Below are 20,346 nucleotides of genomic sequence, written 5' to 3' on the forward strand. Positions count from 1 at the left end.
CTGACCTCAGAGTACCACTACAAACCCCAAGAATTATTAAAATTTAAAACCTAACTTACTATATGTTAGCAAGAATGTGGAACAATGGGATTTCTCATGCATTGTTGATGGAAATGTAAATTTGTATAACCATTTTGGAAAATTGTTTTTGTATGTATTAGAGCTTCTAACCCAGCAATTCTACTTTTAGGTCTATACAACAACAAAAAAGTACATATGTTCACCACAAGAAACTAATAAGAATGTTCATCACACCCTTATTTGTAATGGTGCCAAACTGGAAACGACCCACATGCACAACAGTAGTAAAATGGATTCTGATATATTTATCCAACAGAATACTATATACCGCAACAGTAACAAATAAATGGCTGCTTCGCATGATAATTAATGTCACAGACATTAATGCAGGAGGAGGGGTCAGATACTAAACAATATATAATATTTATACAAAGATCAAAACCAGCAAACAAGTATGAGAGTCCTCAAAGAACTAAAAGCAGACCTACCATTTGATCCAACAATCCTACTGCTAAGTATTTACCCAAAGGAAAATAAGTCATTTAACCAAAAAGATACCTGCACTCAAATGTTTACTGCAGCACAATTCACAACTGCAAAGATAAGGAATCAACCCAAGTGCTCATCAACTCATGAGTGGATTAGCAAAATGTGCTATATGTATACCATGGAATACTACTCAGCCACGAAGAAGGATGAATTAATACCTTTTGCAATAATTTGGATGGAACTGGAGATCATTATCCTAAGCAAGGTATCTCAAGAATGGAAAACACCATATGCACTCATTATTAAATTGGAACTAACCAGTGAATACACATGTGCACAGAGGGAAGTAAAACTCAGTGGAAATCAAGCAGAATAGAGGGGGATGGAAGGCATGGGCAAAAACCTACCTAAGGGCTACAGTGAACACTATCTGGGTGATGGCACACTTATAACTCCGACTCAAGCATTACAGAACCAATCCAAGTAACGAAAAACATTTGTACCCCTATGATACTTTGGGGAGAAAAAATCAATAGCCACAAAAAAAATTTACCTAAAAGATCCTCCTTGGTATTCCTCAGGTAACAATTTTCCATCTCTTGCTTTCTTTGACAGTGCCTGCGAAAAATACAAACAGAACATCAGAGGATGACAACTAACAATATACAGCTGATCTTGTCACTTGAAATATTTGTACATGGTGGTACTTTCATCTCTGATATGCCTTGATTTGACTTTATAAGACATTACATATATAAAAAATTTAATATAATTGTAAGAATAAACAAGTTAAAGCACAGATAATCCAAGAAGCTACAGATGTTAATCAAAACTCTAGAAAAATCACTTTCTTTTAAAAAACTTTCAAATATTGGCATTACCCTGTGCACCATTATTATGTAGAATGCTTTATACTGTTTCCTGTATACACAATGCAATTTTCTATTTTGCCTATAAATATTTTTCTTCTAAGATAAAATATAAGAAGCCATTCTTGTCAATCTAGGAGGTTTTAAATAAATTATCCAATGGCAACCAAAGTAGTACACCCACAATCCCACAACCACTATATATCATTCATCATCTTTCAAAGGTTGCTTCATCTTTATCCACAACATATATACAAAATCTCAGATAATGGTAAAAAAAAAACCCCAGAATTTTATATTTCACTTCTCAATATATTAATATTTACCTTGTGTTGTTAGTTATTATAGATGATTTTTTAAAATCTGGTTAACATTCTAAAGAATGCATCTGCCATACTTTAGTAAATTTTCCTAGTGGTATAAACTGGTTCTTTTGAATTATTTCATGATAATTTTCAGAAGTGGAATTACAGTGCCCTAGAGAATGGATGTTTTTGGTTCTTGATCCTATAGCTAAAACATTTCCTGAAATGAGCTAGTCTAATTTACATTGCCCACAGGAATATAAGAATTAGTAGTTTCATATCACTCTTGACAATATCAATTTCTAAAAACTTACAGAGGGAAAGATAGATGACACTGAGAGTGGTTATAAGAAAAGTAGTTAAAATTTCCTCTCACTTGTACTCGGAATTAACCACACTACTATTAATCTTTATTTTTCAGTGCTTCAAAAGCAAGGGAACAGCGGTTGAATTATCACATATAAAAAAATTACAAATTAATTCATGAGAGTTGATAACTAATTTTAAGCCACAGATGATTTAATTTTTGAAAACTAAAATATTCTTCAAAAATCTAAAAAGTGATCTCCATACATTACTGTGACTTACTGGCAACTGAAACACAATTATAGATTTATACTATTTGGATATAGTTAGTTAGAAAATTATTTGTATAGTTCTTGCAAATGAGAAGTAGAGAGAACAATCTACAAATATATTTTTCCTGCCTTAATCAACATAATTATTCACATGATTTGAGCATACACATATATAAACTTTGAAAGGCATTGTTTTAAAGGCCGATGATCTCAGGCTGATGTCCTGATGAATTACCAGGCTGGAATAAATAAAAAAGCAAAATTCATTTTAAGGATGAGATTTCAAGCACACATACTATACTTCAAAAAAAAAAATCTCTGTAGACCCTAAATATATCAGCTGGATAGTCCTGTCAATAAACTCTAATTAGAGTTTGAAATAAGTACAGAGTGAGGAGGATTGTTGGCTCTGAAAATCTGTAATTCTCATTGGGATCTCTTGGCAATGTGAACTTAAAAATCTAAGTACATGTTACCTGAAGCATCCAACTGAAAGGATATAATAAAAGAAGACTAGCAAATATTTCTATAATATATCACATACCTTGCTAATTCAATCAAAAAATTTACTGGGTACTTACAAGGTAATCTTTGCTCTGCCTTTTAAAACTGTTATAATTAATGAAGAATTAAGAATACCATTAGATCTAAGTCTCTTGATGAACATAAGGCATGTACTATACATCCCAGTCAACCAATCTTTTACTTTGACTTTTAAATTGACTAAATTAACATCACATTTGGATTAAGAAAAATAGTTACATTTTTATCTATACAAACACACTCTGCAAATCTTTTCAAAGAGGAGTGAAGAAAGACCTAAAAAATGTCAATTCTACTAGTTTTGTCTTTAATTATATCTCACTCTAAAATTCCAAGTAAACAATATTTATAGGTATCCTTTTAAAACCAGATTAATTTGCATTGCTTTATTTATTTTGGGCAAGTAGGTCTATGTATCTATATGTCAGCTTCCCAAAGAAGCCTTATCTTCTACTTTTATTCCTCTTATAATTTGTCCTACCACTATACTATACATATAATAGATCCATGGCAAATGGGAAAAAAATCACTTGTCCAAATGAATCTGAAATTTTCAATGCAAATACTTCAAGACCTGTGATACTTCTGCCAAAAGATATTCGTGGAAATTCCTGAAGCTATCAAAGCTTACCTACTGACTGTGTTCTTGCCTATTCAATGTGTTATTTTTTGGTGAAATCAGATTTCTCCACATCGGGGCTACAAAAGTTGCTTTTCAACAAACCTAGAAAAAACAAAAGTACCTTGCCTCTGGAATGCTAGGTACTTTTAATGGTCTCAGTTTTAGAGAAGAAATGAATGAAATGAACTTTATCTTTTAAGACTCAAATGTTATTAACACCTAGGTTAGCTGAGTGTAGTAAGTAGCTCACACCTGTAATCCTAGCACTCTGTAAGGCCGAGGCCAGGAGTTCCAGACCAGCCTGAGCAAGAGCAAGACACCGTCTCTACTAAAAATAGAAAACATTTAGTCAGGCATAGTGGTGCATGCATGGAGTCCCAGCCACTTGGGAGGCTCAGGCAGGAGGATCTCTCTTGAACCCAGGAGTTTTGAGGTTGCAAGGAGCTATGATCACAAGCCACTGCACTCTAGCCAGGCAACTCAGACTCTGTCTCACTAAAAATCAAACAAACAAAAAACCCCCTAAAACCCACAAAAAACACTGAGGTCTACCTATTACCACTTTCATAAAAATATAGTTTCAGGTTTACTTCAACTTTAAAATCTATCTGAAATAGCATTTTTAGGGTCGATTCTGGACTTTGGGAAATACAGCTTGTCTTTAACTTGAATGAAGTTATTTCCTAATTTACCTATATGTGATTTCTAAATTTTTGAATACTGATTTTCTTAAAATGGGTCATACCTGGATTAAAGCAAAAACTTATATATACAGGTAACTTCAAATAATTCTCCTCCCTTCCACTCCCTCAAAATCACAGTGTGACCAGATCATGTCAAAACTTTATCGCAAAGTAATTACCTAGAAGTACCTTGTCACATTTTGAAAGCACAGTATTTCTTAAGACATACCTTAACAGAGTCAGCAATTTCCCGTACACCCTTAGCAGCAGCATTTTTTATGATTGGTGCAATTAAACCTTTATCTGTTGCCACAGCCACTGAAATGTCAATAAAGGGCAGTTGCTTTGGGCCTTCTCCATCCCAGCTTACATTAACATCTGGCATTTGCTAGAAATAGAAAAAACACATTATTAAAGAGGTAGCTTTAGACCAAAGTGGTTACAGAAAAATAACTAAAATTATTATGCATTTTTCAAAGTGACTATATCTAGACAGGAGGAAATAAATATAAATTTGGTTTGAAAAACTGGTTTGGATTTCTGTGTCAATTGTCTTTTATGTCTGGAAGAATAATTAAACATAACACCGTTTTGAAGCAAACTTAAAGAGAAAATTCTGATGTACATGTTTTGATCTCTTTACGTCATGGTGAAAATAAAGGCCTTCTTTGTTAAATCTGATTGCTACAAGGTACTTAATGTTTGTTATACTTTCTGCCTCATAGGATGACCAGCATGATTTTGAGGGGATTGGAAAACGGCAGTGATATTCAGCTACATTATTCCTTTGGCAGAAGGAAGTCTGACTTTCTAGCCTAGCACCATGATATATATTAGCAGGCCCTCAGTAAATGACTTCTCTATATAAAAAGAGATTTCTTAAAGCTTCATAAACATGATACATAACATGTATAAGCATACATATATTTAACATACAAACTATACTAAGGATAAAAAAATGGACACAATGACTAGATGCCTGCAAACAGTGTGCATTTATAATGTTGCCAAATATCACAGGTGAAAATGATGCCAAAAAATTGAAATAAAAAAAAGGAAGTCTCTTCTTAAAAATTCTTTACTTTCTACAGATAAAGACCCAGTCTTCCCAGCATATTGTTTAAGTATGGCAACACTCAATTGGATTCCACTCCACCTATGTCATTTTACTTGTGACCACTCCCCCACGAGGAATTTTCCACTTTACTCGGGCTTCTGTCATGCTACACTCATTTCCATTTTGGGACTACCCTCATGTCATTTTTCTTTGCTCTTCCACTTTTCCCACCTTTCAAGGATCAGCTCCTTCATTCACTTATCAATATCACTATGTTGAAAGAATAAATTAACTTCCAACCTCTTAGATTTTAAATTCTTCATAGACAACACTAAAGTAAAAGAGATACAAAAAATAAAAACACCAAACAAAACCCAAAAAGTTCACAAAGAATATCTGACAAATAAATTTAATCACAAAACTATGTAACAAAAATCCATGGGACACAGATTAAGTTGTATTCAAAGAAAAATCTATAATCTTACACTTTCTTATTGATTAAAAAAAGAATTACAATAAATTACACATTCAAGTTTTCTAAACAAATATTTCCAACCAAAATGAACCTAAGGAAATGAAGGAAGACATTCATAACAAAACAATGTAAAGCAGGCACATAAACATGCAACAATAGGAGCAAGACAGAGTTTAGGACATTAAAGGAACTATAAGAAAGAAATTTAAATGACTCTAGCAGCAAGAGGTGTTGGGGGGACACAGTGGCTCACGCCTGTAATCCTAGCACTCTGGGAGGCCAAGCTGGGAGGATTGCTTGAGCTCAGGAGTTCGAGACCAGCCTGAGCAAGAAGTGAGACCTCATGTCTACTATAAATAAAAATAAATTAGCCAAACAACTAAATATAGAAAAAATTAGCCGGGCATGGTGGCGCATGCCAGTAGTCCCAGCTTGGGTGGTCCCAGCCACTTGGGTGGCTGAGGCAGTAGGATCACTTGAGCCCAGGAGTTTGAGGTTGCTGTGAGCTAGGCTGACTCCACAGCACTCACTCTAGCCAAGGCAACAGAGTGAGTCTCTGTCTCAAAAAACAACAACAACAACAATAAAAAACTAAATGACTCTAGGCTAATTAGTTCAGGAATCTGGATGACATGACTGATTTTCTGTTTAAATATACGCTTCCAAAACTGATTCAAGAAAAAGCTGAAAATTAAATCAGTTATTATGGGGAAAATATGAGAAAGTTGCCCAGATTCCCTCCTCAAGATAAAACTAAGTTCAGGTATTTTTACTGGTGAATTCTATAAAACCACAAGAAATAAAAATCATTATCATATTGAAATGAGCACAGAGAAAGGAAAAGAAAAAAAGAATCCAATTGAATTTAATAAAGCCAATGATCAAAAAAAACCAAAAAAGGGCCTGATAATGGTAGTACAAAATTTAAATTTCATCTACATATGGTTCTGGATACAAAATTATGCAATGAAATATTAACAAATAGCTTATGACCACTAGAGAGTCATTTAAGGAATGTAAAAATGATTCACAATTAGGAAATCTTTAATATAATTCAAAATATTCGGTCAAAAGAGAAAAGTCATATGAACAATTAGATGTACACTATAAAAGTATGACTTTAAAGTTCTATATTAATGTATTTTTCAAGACATAAAAATAAATTCATTATAAATGCACTTTAAATACAGTACTGTTAACAAGCAGCGATCCCAGAAAACAGCCTCATTACAGAAAGAAGGCATGATGAGAACTGGTGCTGAGCAGGAAGGCATGGCCTGAGTTCTAGTACATTTACATCTCCAGCCAGACACACACTGAACTGCAGGCTCATGTTCACCTGCCTTCTTGCCACCTCCACTGGGACATCTCTTAGGCTCCTCAGATTTAACATGTCCAACCAAACTCTAGATTCCTAACTTCAAATCTACTCCTCTCCTACTTTTCCCAATCTTGGTACATGGAAAACTCCATTCCCCCCATTGCTTGGGCCCAAACCTTTGGTCTTCTTTCTCTTATACCCTATATCTAATTCATCAGCAGATACTGTTGGCTCTATTGAAATGGTAGAGCCAACTTCACCCCAGCTCCACTGTCACCACCTTTGTCCAAGTCACTGCCATCTTCTACAGTCTCCTAGGGAAATCACTACTTCCACCTTTGCCTCTCCACAGGCTGTATTCCCCAAAGCGCCTAGGACAGTCTCTCCCTTTTCTTTTTAAAGTGTAAGTCAGATCATGCCTATCCTTTGCTCAAAACCTTCCATGGGCTTCCTTTTCATTCACAATAAAATCCCTGGCCCCATCATGGCCAACCCTTATGTACTTTGGTCCCTCTTCTTTTCCTCCCCCACTTTTTAAAAAACGTCACCCCTTACCCTCTCCACTCTAGGCATGCTACACCATGCCTGTGGATAACACACTCCACTCCTCACAGTCTTGATGCTGTGAGTCACTCTGTGTGGAATGCTCTCCTACCAGATCCCTCTTTGGCTCACTCTTCTGTTTTCTGAGGCCTTGTCTCAATTATCACCCTGCCAGAGAGGCTTCCCTGGCTTCACGTCTGCAAAAGGCACCCTCAGTTACTTTGTTCCCTTACCCTGCTTCCTCTTACTCCTTAGCCCTTTCACCATCCGACATATGCTTGTTCCTTCCAATGAAAACCTAAGCCCTGTTAGAGCAGAAATCATGTAGGCTTCTGTTTACTGCTATATCTTTAATGCCTAAAATATATTTAGCATAAGATAGGGGATCAGTTAGTATTTGTTGAATAAATGGTTTTTATTTTGCATAATTAGTTGTGAGCCCTTTTTATTTACAGTTTCTACATTCCTAAAATGAGGGAGATGAAATAATATTAGCAGTAAAATTATAAAATTTTTGTGACTTAAGAATTCTATTTCTCATTATGAAAATTCTAAGACATGAAACTCCTTCAGAAGACAAAATTATCTGGGCTTTGCTACTTACTCTAAGGGTAACAGCTACTGCCTTGATGATGAAATCATTTACTGATACTTTAATGTCATCTGAAAGAAAAATTAGTACAGTAAAATTAGTATTCATAATATAAATTTAACCCTGATGATTATGATTTCAAAATTTATAAGTTATAGAATACAATGACAAACAATGATGAAAAATATTACAGGTTTTTGCTTATCAATAATGTTCCCCTGATTAGAAAAACTTGCATTCTGTGAAGTCCTAGATAAATAATATTAACCATGAATAAGTTTACTTCTAGGCCTTGTTTATAATTTTTAAAAATTGCTCAGATATCATACATGAGAACTTGAAGGATATATTACAAGCATAATCAGAAAAAAAAGAACCAATTTTTATGTCTCTCAAAAGACAAATGGTCTCTGTGGTGTGTGAAGCCAGGAAGTTTACAAGATGATTCATTTTTCTCCTCCTTTTCAGATGTCCTTTTTCTCTATATGCTTTATAACATATTGATTATATCAGAACAGTGGTACATGTAGATACTATATATAATTATACACATATACATATGGAAGAATGTTCAAAATTTTTTTTACTAATGTGGTGTATATGGAAAAAATTTAAGACCACTGCATTAAATAAGAGCTGCTTTTTAACTTAACAAAACAGGATATAACAAATGCCAGAGATGAAGCAATACTGGCATAGGCCCTAGTGCAAGAAATAAAATGAAGTTCTCTGTCTAGTTCATGGTGAATGCATTTGAATTTCTTTCCTGTATACATAATAATTTTAGGATAAAGCTGGGATCCCTACACTTCCAACAGAGCTGATCATAACTAAAGCATTTGGTTTATACCTTTGCTTCTGCCCATGGGTATAAAAGTGCTGGAAAATGTAAACACACTGGATTCTTTCTTTCTTATAAAATCTTCTAGAGAAAGACTTTAAGATCAAAATCTTGTCCATGGTATGTGGCAAGAAACACATACCCTATTACTACAATATTATGGAATTTTACATGAACAGCAGCTCATTCCAAAGGCATGCTGGAGACTTCCTAAATACTGTCACACTGTCATGGTAACTATCAGCTGCTCAGTATCACGGCTCTTCTAATTTTGATTTCCAGAAATATATAAACATTTTTGTGTGTTTAAAACCCCTGTAGGAGCAGAATATAAATAAATTTCTAGCGCTTACAGACTTTTAATGAAAACCATATATGAAAGATCTGGTCTGCACAAATTCAAATATGTGGACATAGTATTTAGGAACTCAAAAGACGCATTAAAAGTATCTGACAAATTCAATATCCATTCATGATAAAAAACTCTGAGCAAATTAGGAATGGGACTTCCTCCACCTGAAAAAGATAATCTACAAAAACTCTGGCTAATGTTAAAGACTGAATGCTTTCCCCTCAAGATCAAGAATACAGCAAAAATATCAGCTTTTACTAATCTATACTTAATCATCTATACTGATCATCATATCAGAGGTCCTGGTCAGTGAAGACAAGAAAAGCCATATAGATTGAAAATAAAAACATAAAACTATCAGTTCATGCTAAAAATCCATATGTCTTGCAGAAACTTTATTTTTAATTGATTTTTGGGAGGAATGTTACAAAGCTAATAACCTGAAAATTCATTTTGAACAAGAAACATAAGATTAAAACTTGTATAAAGAAGAGTATTAAGACATAATCTAAAATATTCTGAAGAGTTTTGTATTGTAAACTTGCTAAAATGTTAAGGACTGTTTTTTAAAGATACCATACCCAAAACTATTCAAAACAAAATAACCATTTAGCTTTAAGCAAGTCATTCATAAGTCCTTATAAAAAATTTACATATGTAAAAGCTAAAGCAAACCAAAACATTAAGCCTACATTATGATTTAAAAAAAAAAAACAACCGGCCAGGATGCGGTGGCTCACGCCTGTAATCCTAGCACTCTGGGAGGCCTAGGTGGGCTAATCGCTCGAAGTCAGGAGTTCGAAACCAGCCTGAGCAAGAGTGAGACCCTGTCTCTACTAAAAAGAGAAAGAAATTAACTGGCCAACTAAAAATATATAAAAAAAATTAGCTGGACATGGTAACACATGCCTGTAGTCCTAACTACTCAGGAGACAGAGGCAGGAGGATCGCTTGAGCCCAGGAGTTTGAGGTTGCTGTGAGCTAGGCTGACGCCACTGCACTCTAGCCCGGGCAACAAGAGTGAGACTCCGTCTCAAAAAAAAAACAACCAACCAAACCATAATAATACAGGTTGAATATTCCTTATACAAAATGCTTGAGATAATAAGTGTTTCAAATTTCATATTTTTTCAGATTTTGGAATATTTGCATTATATTTACCACCTCAGCATTTCTAATGTGAAAATCCAAAATCCGAAACGCTCTAATGAGCATTTCCTTTGAGCATTATCTTGGCACTTAAAAGATCACAGATTTTGGAACATTTTGGATTTTCAGGTTTGGGATGCTCAATCTGTATTTGCAGAGCTCAGTGTGTAACACAGAGTTGAACTCAACAACTGCCTGCTAAATGGATGTTAACTAAATGGACATTATGCAAATATGACAAAAGGGGGAATAAAACAAAGGTAGAACAGAAATCCTCATTCTGCATGAAAGTAATAACATTTGTAGTTTATTTAATACCATGGAGCCAATTTGTTTCTTATAGAAAAACAGATCTAATTCTTTTTCTCTGGCAGAAAAATATACCCAGAATAGACTGCAAGTAAATTATGAAATTAAAATAAAAAGCTACACAATGTGAATTTTATAAATAAAAGATTTCATGAAAGTTAAGTCAGCATGTGTATTAAGTAAATTAAACTTCACTAACCTTTGACCAGATCTTGCCTAGCTTTTAAAACAGCTCCAACGTCACAGTCAGCAGTAGCATATGCATGAGGTACAGTACTTTTAGACTCAGTTAACCTCTTGGCAATAACTCTTCGAATATTGCTAGCAGGGATTTCAGTGAATGTGCCCTGCAAAAAAAAAAAAAAAAAATATATATATATATATATAGCAATCTGTCCATTAACCATAAGTAGATTTAAAAAAACCCCAAAAAACCAAAAACTAAGCAACTCCATAAATGATATTCATTCTCAGTGACCTAACTTACAATATTAACTAAAGATTAATATAGGAAAAATACTATTAAAAAGTCTTAGTATAAGGGGGAATATAAAAAAAATCTCAGGAGTTTTGGTTTTACAGTATATGACTACAGAAAAAAGCAGTAAAATTTTATGTTTCAGTTGTGAATGGGACATTGTATGTTACTATGTTTAAGATGATGAAAAAGATATCTACTAAATGAATAATTCCCCCATGGATGTGTAATTTGTATACATATATACATATGAATATATACACATACTATATACAAACTATATCTATATACAGAGCTGGGGAGGGGAAGGAAGAAGGCAGGACAAGACAGACATATATAAATGCCACCTGTAAGCATCTTTTGTTATAAGTATCACTTAATAAAACTCAAAGTAGCCAATAAATCAACAAACCACAGAGGCTCCTCAGCTTACAATGAGGCTGTATCCTGATTAAACTCATGGTAAATAGAAAATATCGTAAGTCGAAAATGCATTTAATACACCTAAACCACCAAACATCAGACTAGCTATCTTAAACACTTACATTAGCCTACAGATGGGCAAAATATCTGGCAACACAGCACACTGCAGAATACTGATTGTTTACCCTGTGATCACGTGGCTGACTGGGAGCTGTGGCTTGCTGTAGCTGCCCAGCCTCACAACAGAGTATCATCCTGCTGTCTACTAAATGCATGTCACTTTTGTACCATTATAAAGTCAAAAATTGTAAGTTGAACTATCTCAAATTGGGCACCTACTGTATAGGCAATTCTTATAAAAATGGTATATAGCAGAAAATAATCCAATATATTGAATAATCTGCCCAATTATTTCTATTTTGATTTGTAATTTTTAAAAAAATCCTGTCTTAGTTCCTAGGAATTAATAGAAAGTATGTATGAGGTAATAAATCTTCCTGTAACTTCACCATAGCTTTTCCATTCTGTTCTTTAAACCTCTCACAAATGTATGATAGACCTTAAATTACAACTAATCCCTTCTTTGTCCTTCACTCTATTTTGGGATTTCATTACAATCACTTCAGGATAATACAAAGCAGCTGACAGTGCAGCTGATTTCTTTTTTACAAATACTCTTAAGGAATTAAACATTTTATGTTAGCAAAGTACCTGATCAAATGAAATAAGTGCACACTATATAGTATAAGAATCTGAAAGTAAGGTTTACCTTCCTCATTTGAATAACCTACTTTTTAAAGAAATAAGATGGGACTACACAAAGTTTTTGTGTATGTAGTCATGAATCATTAATAAACATTTATTTAAAAATCTATTTCCCATGAAACTTATACTGTTTTCAACTCCTTGAAAATATATTGGAATATATTTCTCCATTAGAAGGAGCAAGATAGGTTTATTTATTTTTCTTTTACTTTTTTTTAAACGCCTATTCGATTTTAAATAAACTTGATTACCTCACACTGCTTCTGATGGGAAGCAAATGACCTGAAAGGTACTAGGTAAGGAGGGTAGAGAGGCAAAATGGAGTAATTTGAAAGTGAAAAAGGGCTGTTATACTGTACGTATCTGAAAAGGAAAGAATGATTGACTATATAGTCTATATATTAATAGTTCTTCACAGTGAGACTGTCAATCCCTAATCAAAAAATGAAACATATCTACAAAAGGGAGTTAGTGTCAGCTACCAATTAGTAGTATGACACAAGAAAAAAAGACATGAAAAGGATCACTATTATATCAAACTTTACGTGCACATAAGAAGTAACATTCATTGGGGATCAGGCAGGTGGGAGGGGGCGGAGGGGATGGGTAAATTCACATCTAATAGGTGCTGTACACATGGTCGGGGAGGGGCACGCTTATAGCTCTGACTTGGGCAGTGCAAATGTAATAGATATAACCCAAATGTTTGTACCCCCGTAAAAATTTTGTAAAAAAAAAAAAAAGATCATGATTATAGGCATATATGTTATGGAACTTGTGGTAAATGCAAGTAAAATCATAGTTCTAATGTTCTTATTTGGAAGTTAGTGCTGTACAGATAAATGTGATTTTTGCTAGGAAATCTGTAAACCCAAGTATTTGGAGTATTTTTTCTTTATCACTTCTAGCTACTACTAAAATGGACTGACAAAAGTAGCCATAAAACATAGAATAATTGCTCTTATTTTCCCTTTCACTGAAATCTGAAAAGTAAAAGTTTACTCAGAGGACACTACCACTGCATTAGGTTGTCCAGGAGTTGATACTGGGAACATCGGCCGAGGATAGGATGGCCCAGCTGCGGCCGGTGGAGGTGAAGGTACTGTCGGGGTAGCTACAGGGGCTGCAGTGGGTCTGGACTCAGTAATCTTGCCCATCTGTTTCAGCTGGACCAGTTTGAGAGCATCCCTGGAAATAAAAGGGAAGTAGATAACCGTGATTAGCAGCAAGGAATGAATCTAAGAGAGCTTTCAGAAAATGAAGGTGAGATATGGAGGGAAGATACAGAAATACAGAGATGTCAAGGCTATAATGCAAAACCAGGTATTTGAGCTAGAAAATTAATCTGTCTCTTACCTGGCCTGCTGATTCATGTCATTTGTCAATGGCCATAATACTTGTACATTTTTAGAAACCAAACAATAATTAGAATTTTATCAATGTATTGGGTATACACAGTAATTTTTGAAGTGGAAATTAGTTTATTTTTCCCTATGGGATGGATGTCATTTGGCAGATAAGCAATTCATTAATTAAACTATAACCTCATTCTTTATGCTAATGAATAATTTTCACATGGCATTCAAAAAGTGTCAAGTTTATTGTACCTATGGCTTTAAATAGGATATTTACTATATTATTGTTTATTCTAGTACAAATCAGCTTGCTTATGGCCAGGAAATCACACAACTTTTAATTTTGCTCAATATGCTATCAGTACAACCTAATATACTAAATCTAATCCACAACATCATTTAGAATAAAAAATAGTTACAGACTTGCCTTTGTACTACTCTCTAAAACAAAGGTACTTTTGTTTTATAGAAGGAGATAATTAGGCTAGTAAATACGTCAGGCCCTCAATTCACTATACTGAGTTACAGTGGTGTATAGCAAAATAATTTATTACAACAATTTCCCAATTTTAATATCCAACAATTAATCGGGAACTATTTTTTCCAATTTAAGAAAAAAATCTGTTGTACGTAATATAAAAACTACTTCGGGGTGACACAAATCTATAGAAAAACTTTCTGAAACACAGTTAATATTTAATATTGTTTATAAAAAGAATTTGTAAAAGTAAAAACCTAGTATCTGTTGAGTATATTTGAGATGACAATTATCCTCCCCAAAACAAAACCTTTTATTTATGGCAACATGATAGGAACAATTTTGAGATGGCCCAGTATTTCTGTTTCTGCTATAGACATCCCATATAATCTCTCTTGAGTGTGGGTGGGCCTATGAATATGATGGATGTCACCCCTATGATTAGGTTATATTGTGTGACAATGTTGATGGGATTTTATAGACGCAATCAAGTGGATCACTTTGAGTTCATCAAAAGGCAAATTATCCTGGAGCCAGACATTATCAAGTAACCTCTTCAAAGAAACTGGGCCTTACTGAAAGAAGATATTTGAGTTGAGAGATCCAACTGCTGGCGTTGGAAAAGCAAGCAGACATGCTATTGACTGCCAAGGAGATGACACATGGCAAGGCCCTGAAGGTAGCCTCTTGGACGGTCAGTCCTGGCTGATAGCTAGCAAAGAGACAGGGGTCACAGTCTCATAGCTCCAAGAAACTGAATTCTGCCAACAACCACATGAGCTGGGAAGAGGACCCCAAGTTCCACGTGAGACCGCAGCCTTGACAGACCCTTTGATTTCTGCCTTGTAAGACCGTGAGTTATGAACCTAGCCATACTGTGGCCAGACTTCTGACCTGCAAAACTGTTAGAAAATAAACAGGTGTTGTTTTAAGCTGCTTAGTATGTTGTTAAAATCTTATGCAGCAATAATCAACACAGGCAGGAATTCCCCCAAAGTGTAAAGGTACATTTATTTCTTATTTATGTTCATTTTTTTGAGACAGTGTCTCACCATGTTGCCCAGGCTGATCTCAAAGTTCTGGGCTTAAGTAATCATCCTGCCTCAACCTCCAGAGTAGCTGAGATTACAAAAGTGGCACGTGCCCATAAAATGTACAAACTATACGGGTACATTTTTAAGGAAAAAGGGTCCAAGCTTTTTATCAGAGCCAGCAAAGGGTGTATGAACTTAACTATAAGTGCAATTAACTTACTTGTTTTAAGATTAAAGAGCTGACATCTTGAGATATCATATTGACAAGGAAATCTAAAATACTATATTGTCTTGAATCCCTAAGTACTGGAAGAGGGGGTAAAAGTAGAAAAATGAGTCTATTCTGTGTCAAGTACATGCTTAAGTAATCTTCCACAAGCCATATGAAAGAGTAAGATTATTCCCAATGTATAGAGGAGTACATAGGCTCAAAAAGGTTAAATTACATGTCTAAAGTCAGTATTTCTCAAGTACCTACTCTACTCCAGGTGTGAAGATACAATGTTAAACAAGACACTTCCCACCATCAAAGAGCTTCATTCTACAAAGAGAGTTAAACATTAATCAAGTTAACAAATTAGAACAGTGACACGCTATGATGAAAATAAAGCATAGTAATCAGAGAGAGAGAGTGGTGGATGAGGAGAGAGGTCATTTTAAAGCAGAATGGTCAGGGAAGGCCTAAGCAGATAACATTTGTGCAGAGTGACGTAAAGAAGCAATCTGGAAGAAGAGCTAGGAATAGCATGTTTCTAGGCAGAAAGAATAGCAAGTATAAGGGCAGGAAACATGTAGCTTCTTTTAAAAACAGAAGGAAGGCCAGTGTGGAAGGAGCAAAGTGAACAAAGCAAGTAGGGTTGAAAGATAAAGTCTGAGAGGTAAGCAGGACTGGGATCCAACCCAGGTACATACAGTCCATTCCAAAGACTGCATTTCCTACTACTTTTCTAATATCTATGCATATACTATGCAAATGAAATATAAAGAGGAGTTAGAATATTTTTTCTCTTAAGAATAAAGTATATCTCAGATTCACAACAAGCCTGAGATTGAACAAAGAAATGGGATCTGTCTAATCTAAAGCTAAAAGTAGAACCTCCTGACAAAGGCCTTTTACTAACCACACAAAAGGTAACAAGAGCAAAACTGGAGGCAATGCTGGTGACAGGGTGAGGCACAACACAGGATAGTGACAGAAAGACTGAGGGAGTGGACAAGGGACGTGTGCTAGCCAATGATCATATGTACTATTAATATCAAGGCTTTTGATAAACTATTTGGAAATCAAATTTTAACCTGCTTATGACATTTATAATCAAAAGCACCATTTTCTAGTTAATTGTCATTACATCTCTGTGTCAAGTGAAATGACTGCCAATACCATAGCTGGAAATTTACATCATAAGCCCAAATCCTGGCCAGATAGAAAAAAGTGTTAGCACTGATATAAAATAAGGACTTCTGTTGATTCAGTAAAATGCCTCCAACAACAAAAACAAAATTAAGTTTTTAAGAGCACTTATAAGTCATAGCCCAACCGTAACGGTCTACTTCCATTTCATATAGGCCAATTAAACACATCTCTCTAACAAAATGTAATGTCAGTCTGGATTTTAAACTAGAGTTTAGCATCAGAGTGACATGTCCAAAACATGTTAATTTCCTTCCATACAGATCACCAATTTATTCAGTCTTCAGTTAAAAACAAACAAAAAACAATGAACACAGGAAGGCTACAAAAATCTACACTGCTGATGCCTGAATGTACCTGTTTTTCAAAAAAAGGTTGGTGAAACTAAATGGACACATTTTTATTTCACTATTAGCATAATTATTACTTATTATTTTATTAAGAAAAAAGACAGTTTAGTTTTATCACTGCAGTAAATTAAGATTCTTGGGTCAAACAGCACCTCATAAAGGAGTTGTTAATCATAAACAAGCCAAGCAGAAAATCAATTCTGGCCATTGGTTCACAGTAAACTTTTATTGCTGATTTTACACTTACATGTCTCATTACGCAAAAATGTTAATTATTGTTTATAACAACCAGCAACTTAGTTTCTGTAATGTAGAGAATGATTTTAATGACTTCTATATATGAAATAATTAATCAGACTAAGCTTGAAGAATTAGGTGGGCACTACAAGCTACAAAAATTAGGAGAGGCTGGGCGCAGTGGCTCACGCCTATAATCCTAGCACTCTCAGAGGCCGAGGCAAGAGGACTGCTTCAGGTCAGGAGTTTTAGACCAGCCTGAGCAAGAGCAAGACCCCGTCTCTACTAAAAGTGAAAAAATTAGTCAGGCACAGTGGTGTGCACTGTGGTTCCAGCTGCTCAGAAGGCTGAGGCAAGGAGGATCCCCTGAGTCCAGGAGTTTGAGGTTGCAGTGAGCTATGATGAAGCTACTGCACTCTACCTGGGGCAACAGAGTGAGACTCTGTCTCAAAAAAAAAAAAAAAAAAAAAGAGAAAAACAAATACACCATATACATCTGCAGAAAGGCCAAGGATGCTTTGGAGGTTCACTCAGGTAGAACTTTGTCTACTTGGATTCCTCAGAAAGTAATTCAACTGTGTGTGATATGAATTAATTTTGAAAAGAAGTATCACTAAACACACCAGACATTTGCTTGTCATGCTTACTAGATTTTGGATGCCGTGATATGAACACAAATATTAACTACAACTATGATTTAAGATATAAATACACCAAAGACATTGAAACTACTGGCAAAGGATCTAAATATGTTCTGCTTCTAACTATGGCTCTGACACTTGCTTTCTTAAAATAGTCAGGCAAAGTCAAGTTTATATGCTTTTGTACAACACGTACATCTCCCAGATATCCTCACAGAAATTTTAGCCTTCTAAATGTTTCCCTATTGATGATGTCAATTACAACTATTGCTTTATTATCTACTAAACCTACCTCTCTAATCCCAAACTATCTCCTCCAATACATCTCATTAGTTCTGATACCTGGCTTCTAAGTGCTGCCAATAAACTTCAAACATTATTTACTCCACTAAGACAAATGCTTCCCAAATCTCTTATTTCTATTTCTGGAGCCAAAATTTTCATCACCCTGACCAGAATCCCAAATTTATTCCTTGATTTGTTGCTATCCTGGCCTATGCTCTACATTAAATATTTTACAAAGGCTTCTGCATTCCATCCTTATAATGTTTGTGTCAGGAATCTCCCTTTTACTTCTACTCATGTTCAAGTATTCATTATCTCTTACCTGGATTACTTTATAAGCCTATTAATTTATCTCCTTATCTTTTTCTGCTTTGATTTATCTTACACAATTTGGAAAATGGATTCCTCTATGATACTCCTATGATTATTTTATATTTCACCAAATCTTTAATGATTGATGAATTAAATAAAGACTTTTTATTCATCTTAGCCCTCAGAATTCTAGGCAAGACAAGTCTATCTTATTATAATTAATAGTTGCTTTATCTCCTTTTTATAGAGAGTTCTACTAAGGCACAGACTGGTAGAAGACTAACAAAATTAAGAAACCAATAGTACATACTAAATAAGGATTGATGTGGAGAAAAAACTAGGCTTAACTGTCAGGATTCTTAATTTTAACTTTTTATGGCTAGTGAAACTTTTAAGTCCTTTAACTTAAAATGCTACAGTCATGGATGCTGCATTTCAGTCAGCTCTCAGGACAGTTGATTTCCAACTCATGTAGCGTGGCATCAACTTCACAGTATGTGTGTAATAGAACCACACACTCATATTTGGTGAACAAATAAGGCTGTAATAGAGATAAACAAGGATATCTAAGATTTAAAGTTATATACTACTCTCAGTAAGATAAACATCCAACAGTAAATCAATGCTTTAACTCAGAGTAAAATAACCCAGTAGAAAAATGAAAAGCTGCCTGACCCTGCACTGTCACTTAATAATTTCATAAACTTTGCTCTATTTCAACTTGCCATATTACTACTCATCAATATTAGATAAACATGGAATAAACAAAATGTTTAATATTACTTCCAACAGAAATGTAGAACATATCATTAGTGAGATTTTACATTAGTTCATAAGTCTATTTGATTAATCATTGTCTTCTCCAGTAAACTGAGCACCAACAGAGCATAGACCATCTGTTTTCAAAGACACAAAAATTTAAACAAATGGAAAGACATACCAGTGTTCTTCAATAGGAAGATTCATCATCAAGATGTTAGTTCTCAGTAAGTTAATTTAAAATGTGATACAATCCCATACAAATACCATAGTTGCCCCTACTCCTACCTGTGAAGCTAGACGAATTGCTTAAAATTCATTTGGAAGAATAAAAAAATAAGAGTAAACCAAGAAAACTGGTTAGTTGAAAAAAAAAGAGCAAGGTTATTCCTAACAGATTTCAAAGTATACTATAAAATATTTATAGTTAAAAGTGTGGCACTAATTCATGGACGGATCAATGAAATAGAAAAGAAAATCCAAAGAGATCCAACTGGATACAGAAATTGCTTTGTAACATTACAAGTGGATAACGTCCAAATGGATAATGAAATTATTTAAAATATATATTTCCATGTTTTAGAAATTTAAATGTTGTTACATAATTTCATACAAATTTAAAACAATACCATATAAGTTTCACTGTTCTGCACTCTAATTTTCTGCATTCATCACCATTTCTAAGGATCTTGCTTAGTTATTAAATTAGAAGTGTTCTTCAGTAATGCTGTAATTACTCAGAAATAACCCTTGCATAGAATCAATTTACAATGACAAAAGCAATTAAAAGTAGAAAAGAACAGTGTACCTCCTTTTAAATCTTAGCACTGAATAAGCTCTTTTTAAACTCTCAGAAAAAGATAATCATGATAAATAATGGAATTGGTTATTACAAAAAACAAACACATACTCTTTAGTGAATATCCCCCGAGGGCCAGTAGCTGTGCCCAGGCTGGCATCCAGGCCATGTTTTTCCAGAATATTGCGGGCAGCTGGACTTAAACGGAACCTAAGAAGAAAACATGAAAGTTAACAGAACCAATTAACACTCAGATTTGATCCAAATAGA

At 34.5% G+C, this 20,346-nt stretch overlaps 1 protein-coding gene across 2 annotated transcripts in view; it reads right to left on the minus strand.

Moving 5' to 3' along the window:
• PDHX (pyruvate dehydrogenase complex component X) overlaps positions 1-20,346 on the minus strand; it is a 61,443-nt gene that overhangs the window by 4,170 nt on the left and 36,927 nt on the right. For both annotated transcript variants that reach the window (XM_012755413.3, XM_020286516.2), the window contains exons 5-10: positions 20,188-20,286; positions 13,432-13,603; positions 10,949-11,096; positions 8,111-8,169; positions 4,340-4,498; positions 1,064-1,128 (exon numbers count right to left, since the gene is read on the minus strand). In XM_012755413.3, the coding sequence (XP_012610867.2) occupies positions 1,064-1,128; positions 4,340-4,498; positions 8,111-8,169; positions 10,949-11,096; positions 13,432-13,603; positions 20,188-20,286 (702 nt within the window). The remainder of the gene's footprint in view (positions 1-1,063; positions 1,129-4,339; positions 4,499-8,110; positions 8,170-10,948; positions 11,097-13,431; positions 13,604-20,187; positions 20,287-20,346) is intronic.

The sequence above is a fragment of the Microcebus murinus genome, chromosome 4, assembly GCF_040939455.1.
Source record: "Microcebus murinus isolate Inina chromosome 4, M.murinus_Inina_mat1.0, whole genome shotgun sequence".
Taxonomy (NCBI): domain Eukaryota; kingdom Metazoa; phylum Chordata; class Mammalia; order Primates; family Cheirogaleidae; genus Microcebus; species Microcebus murinus.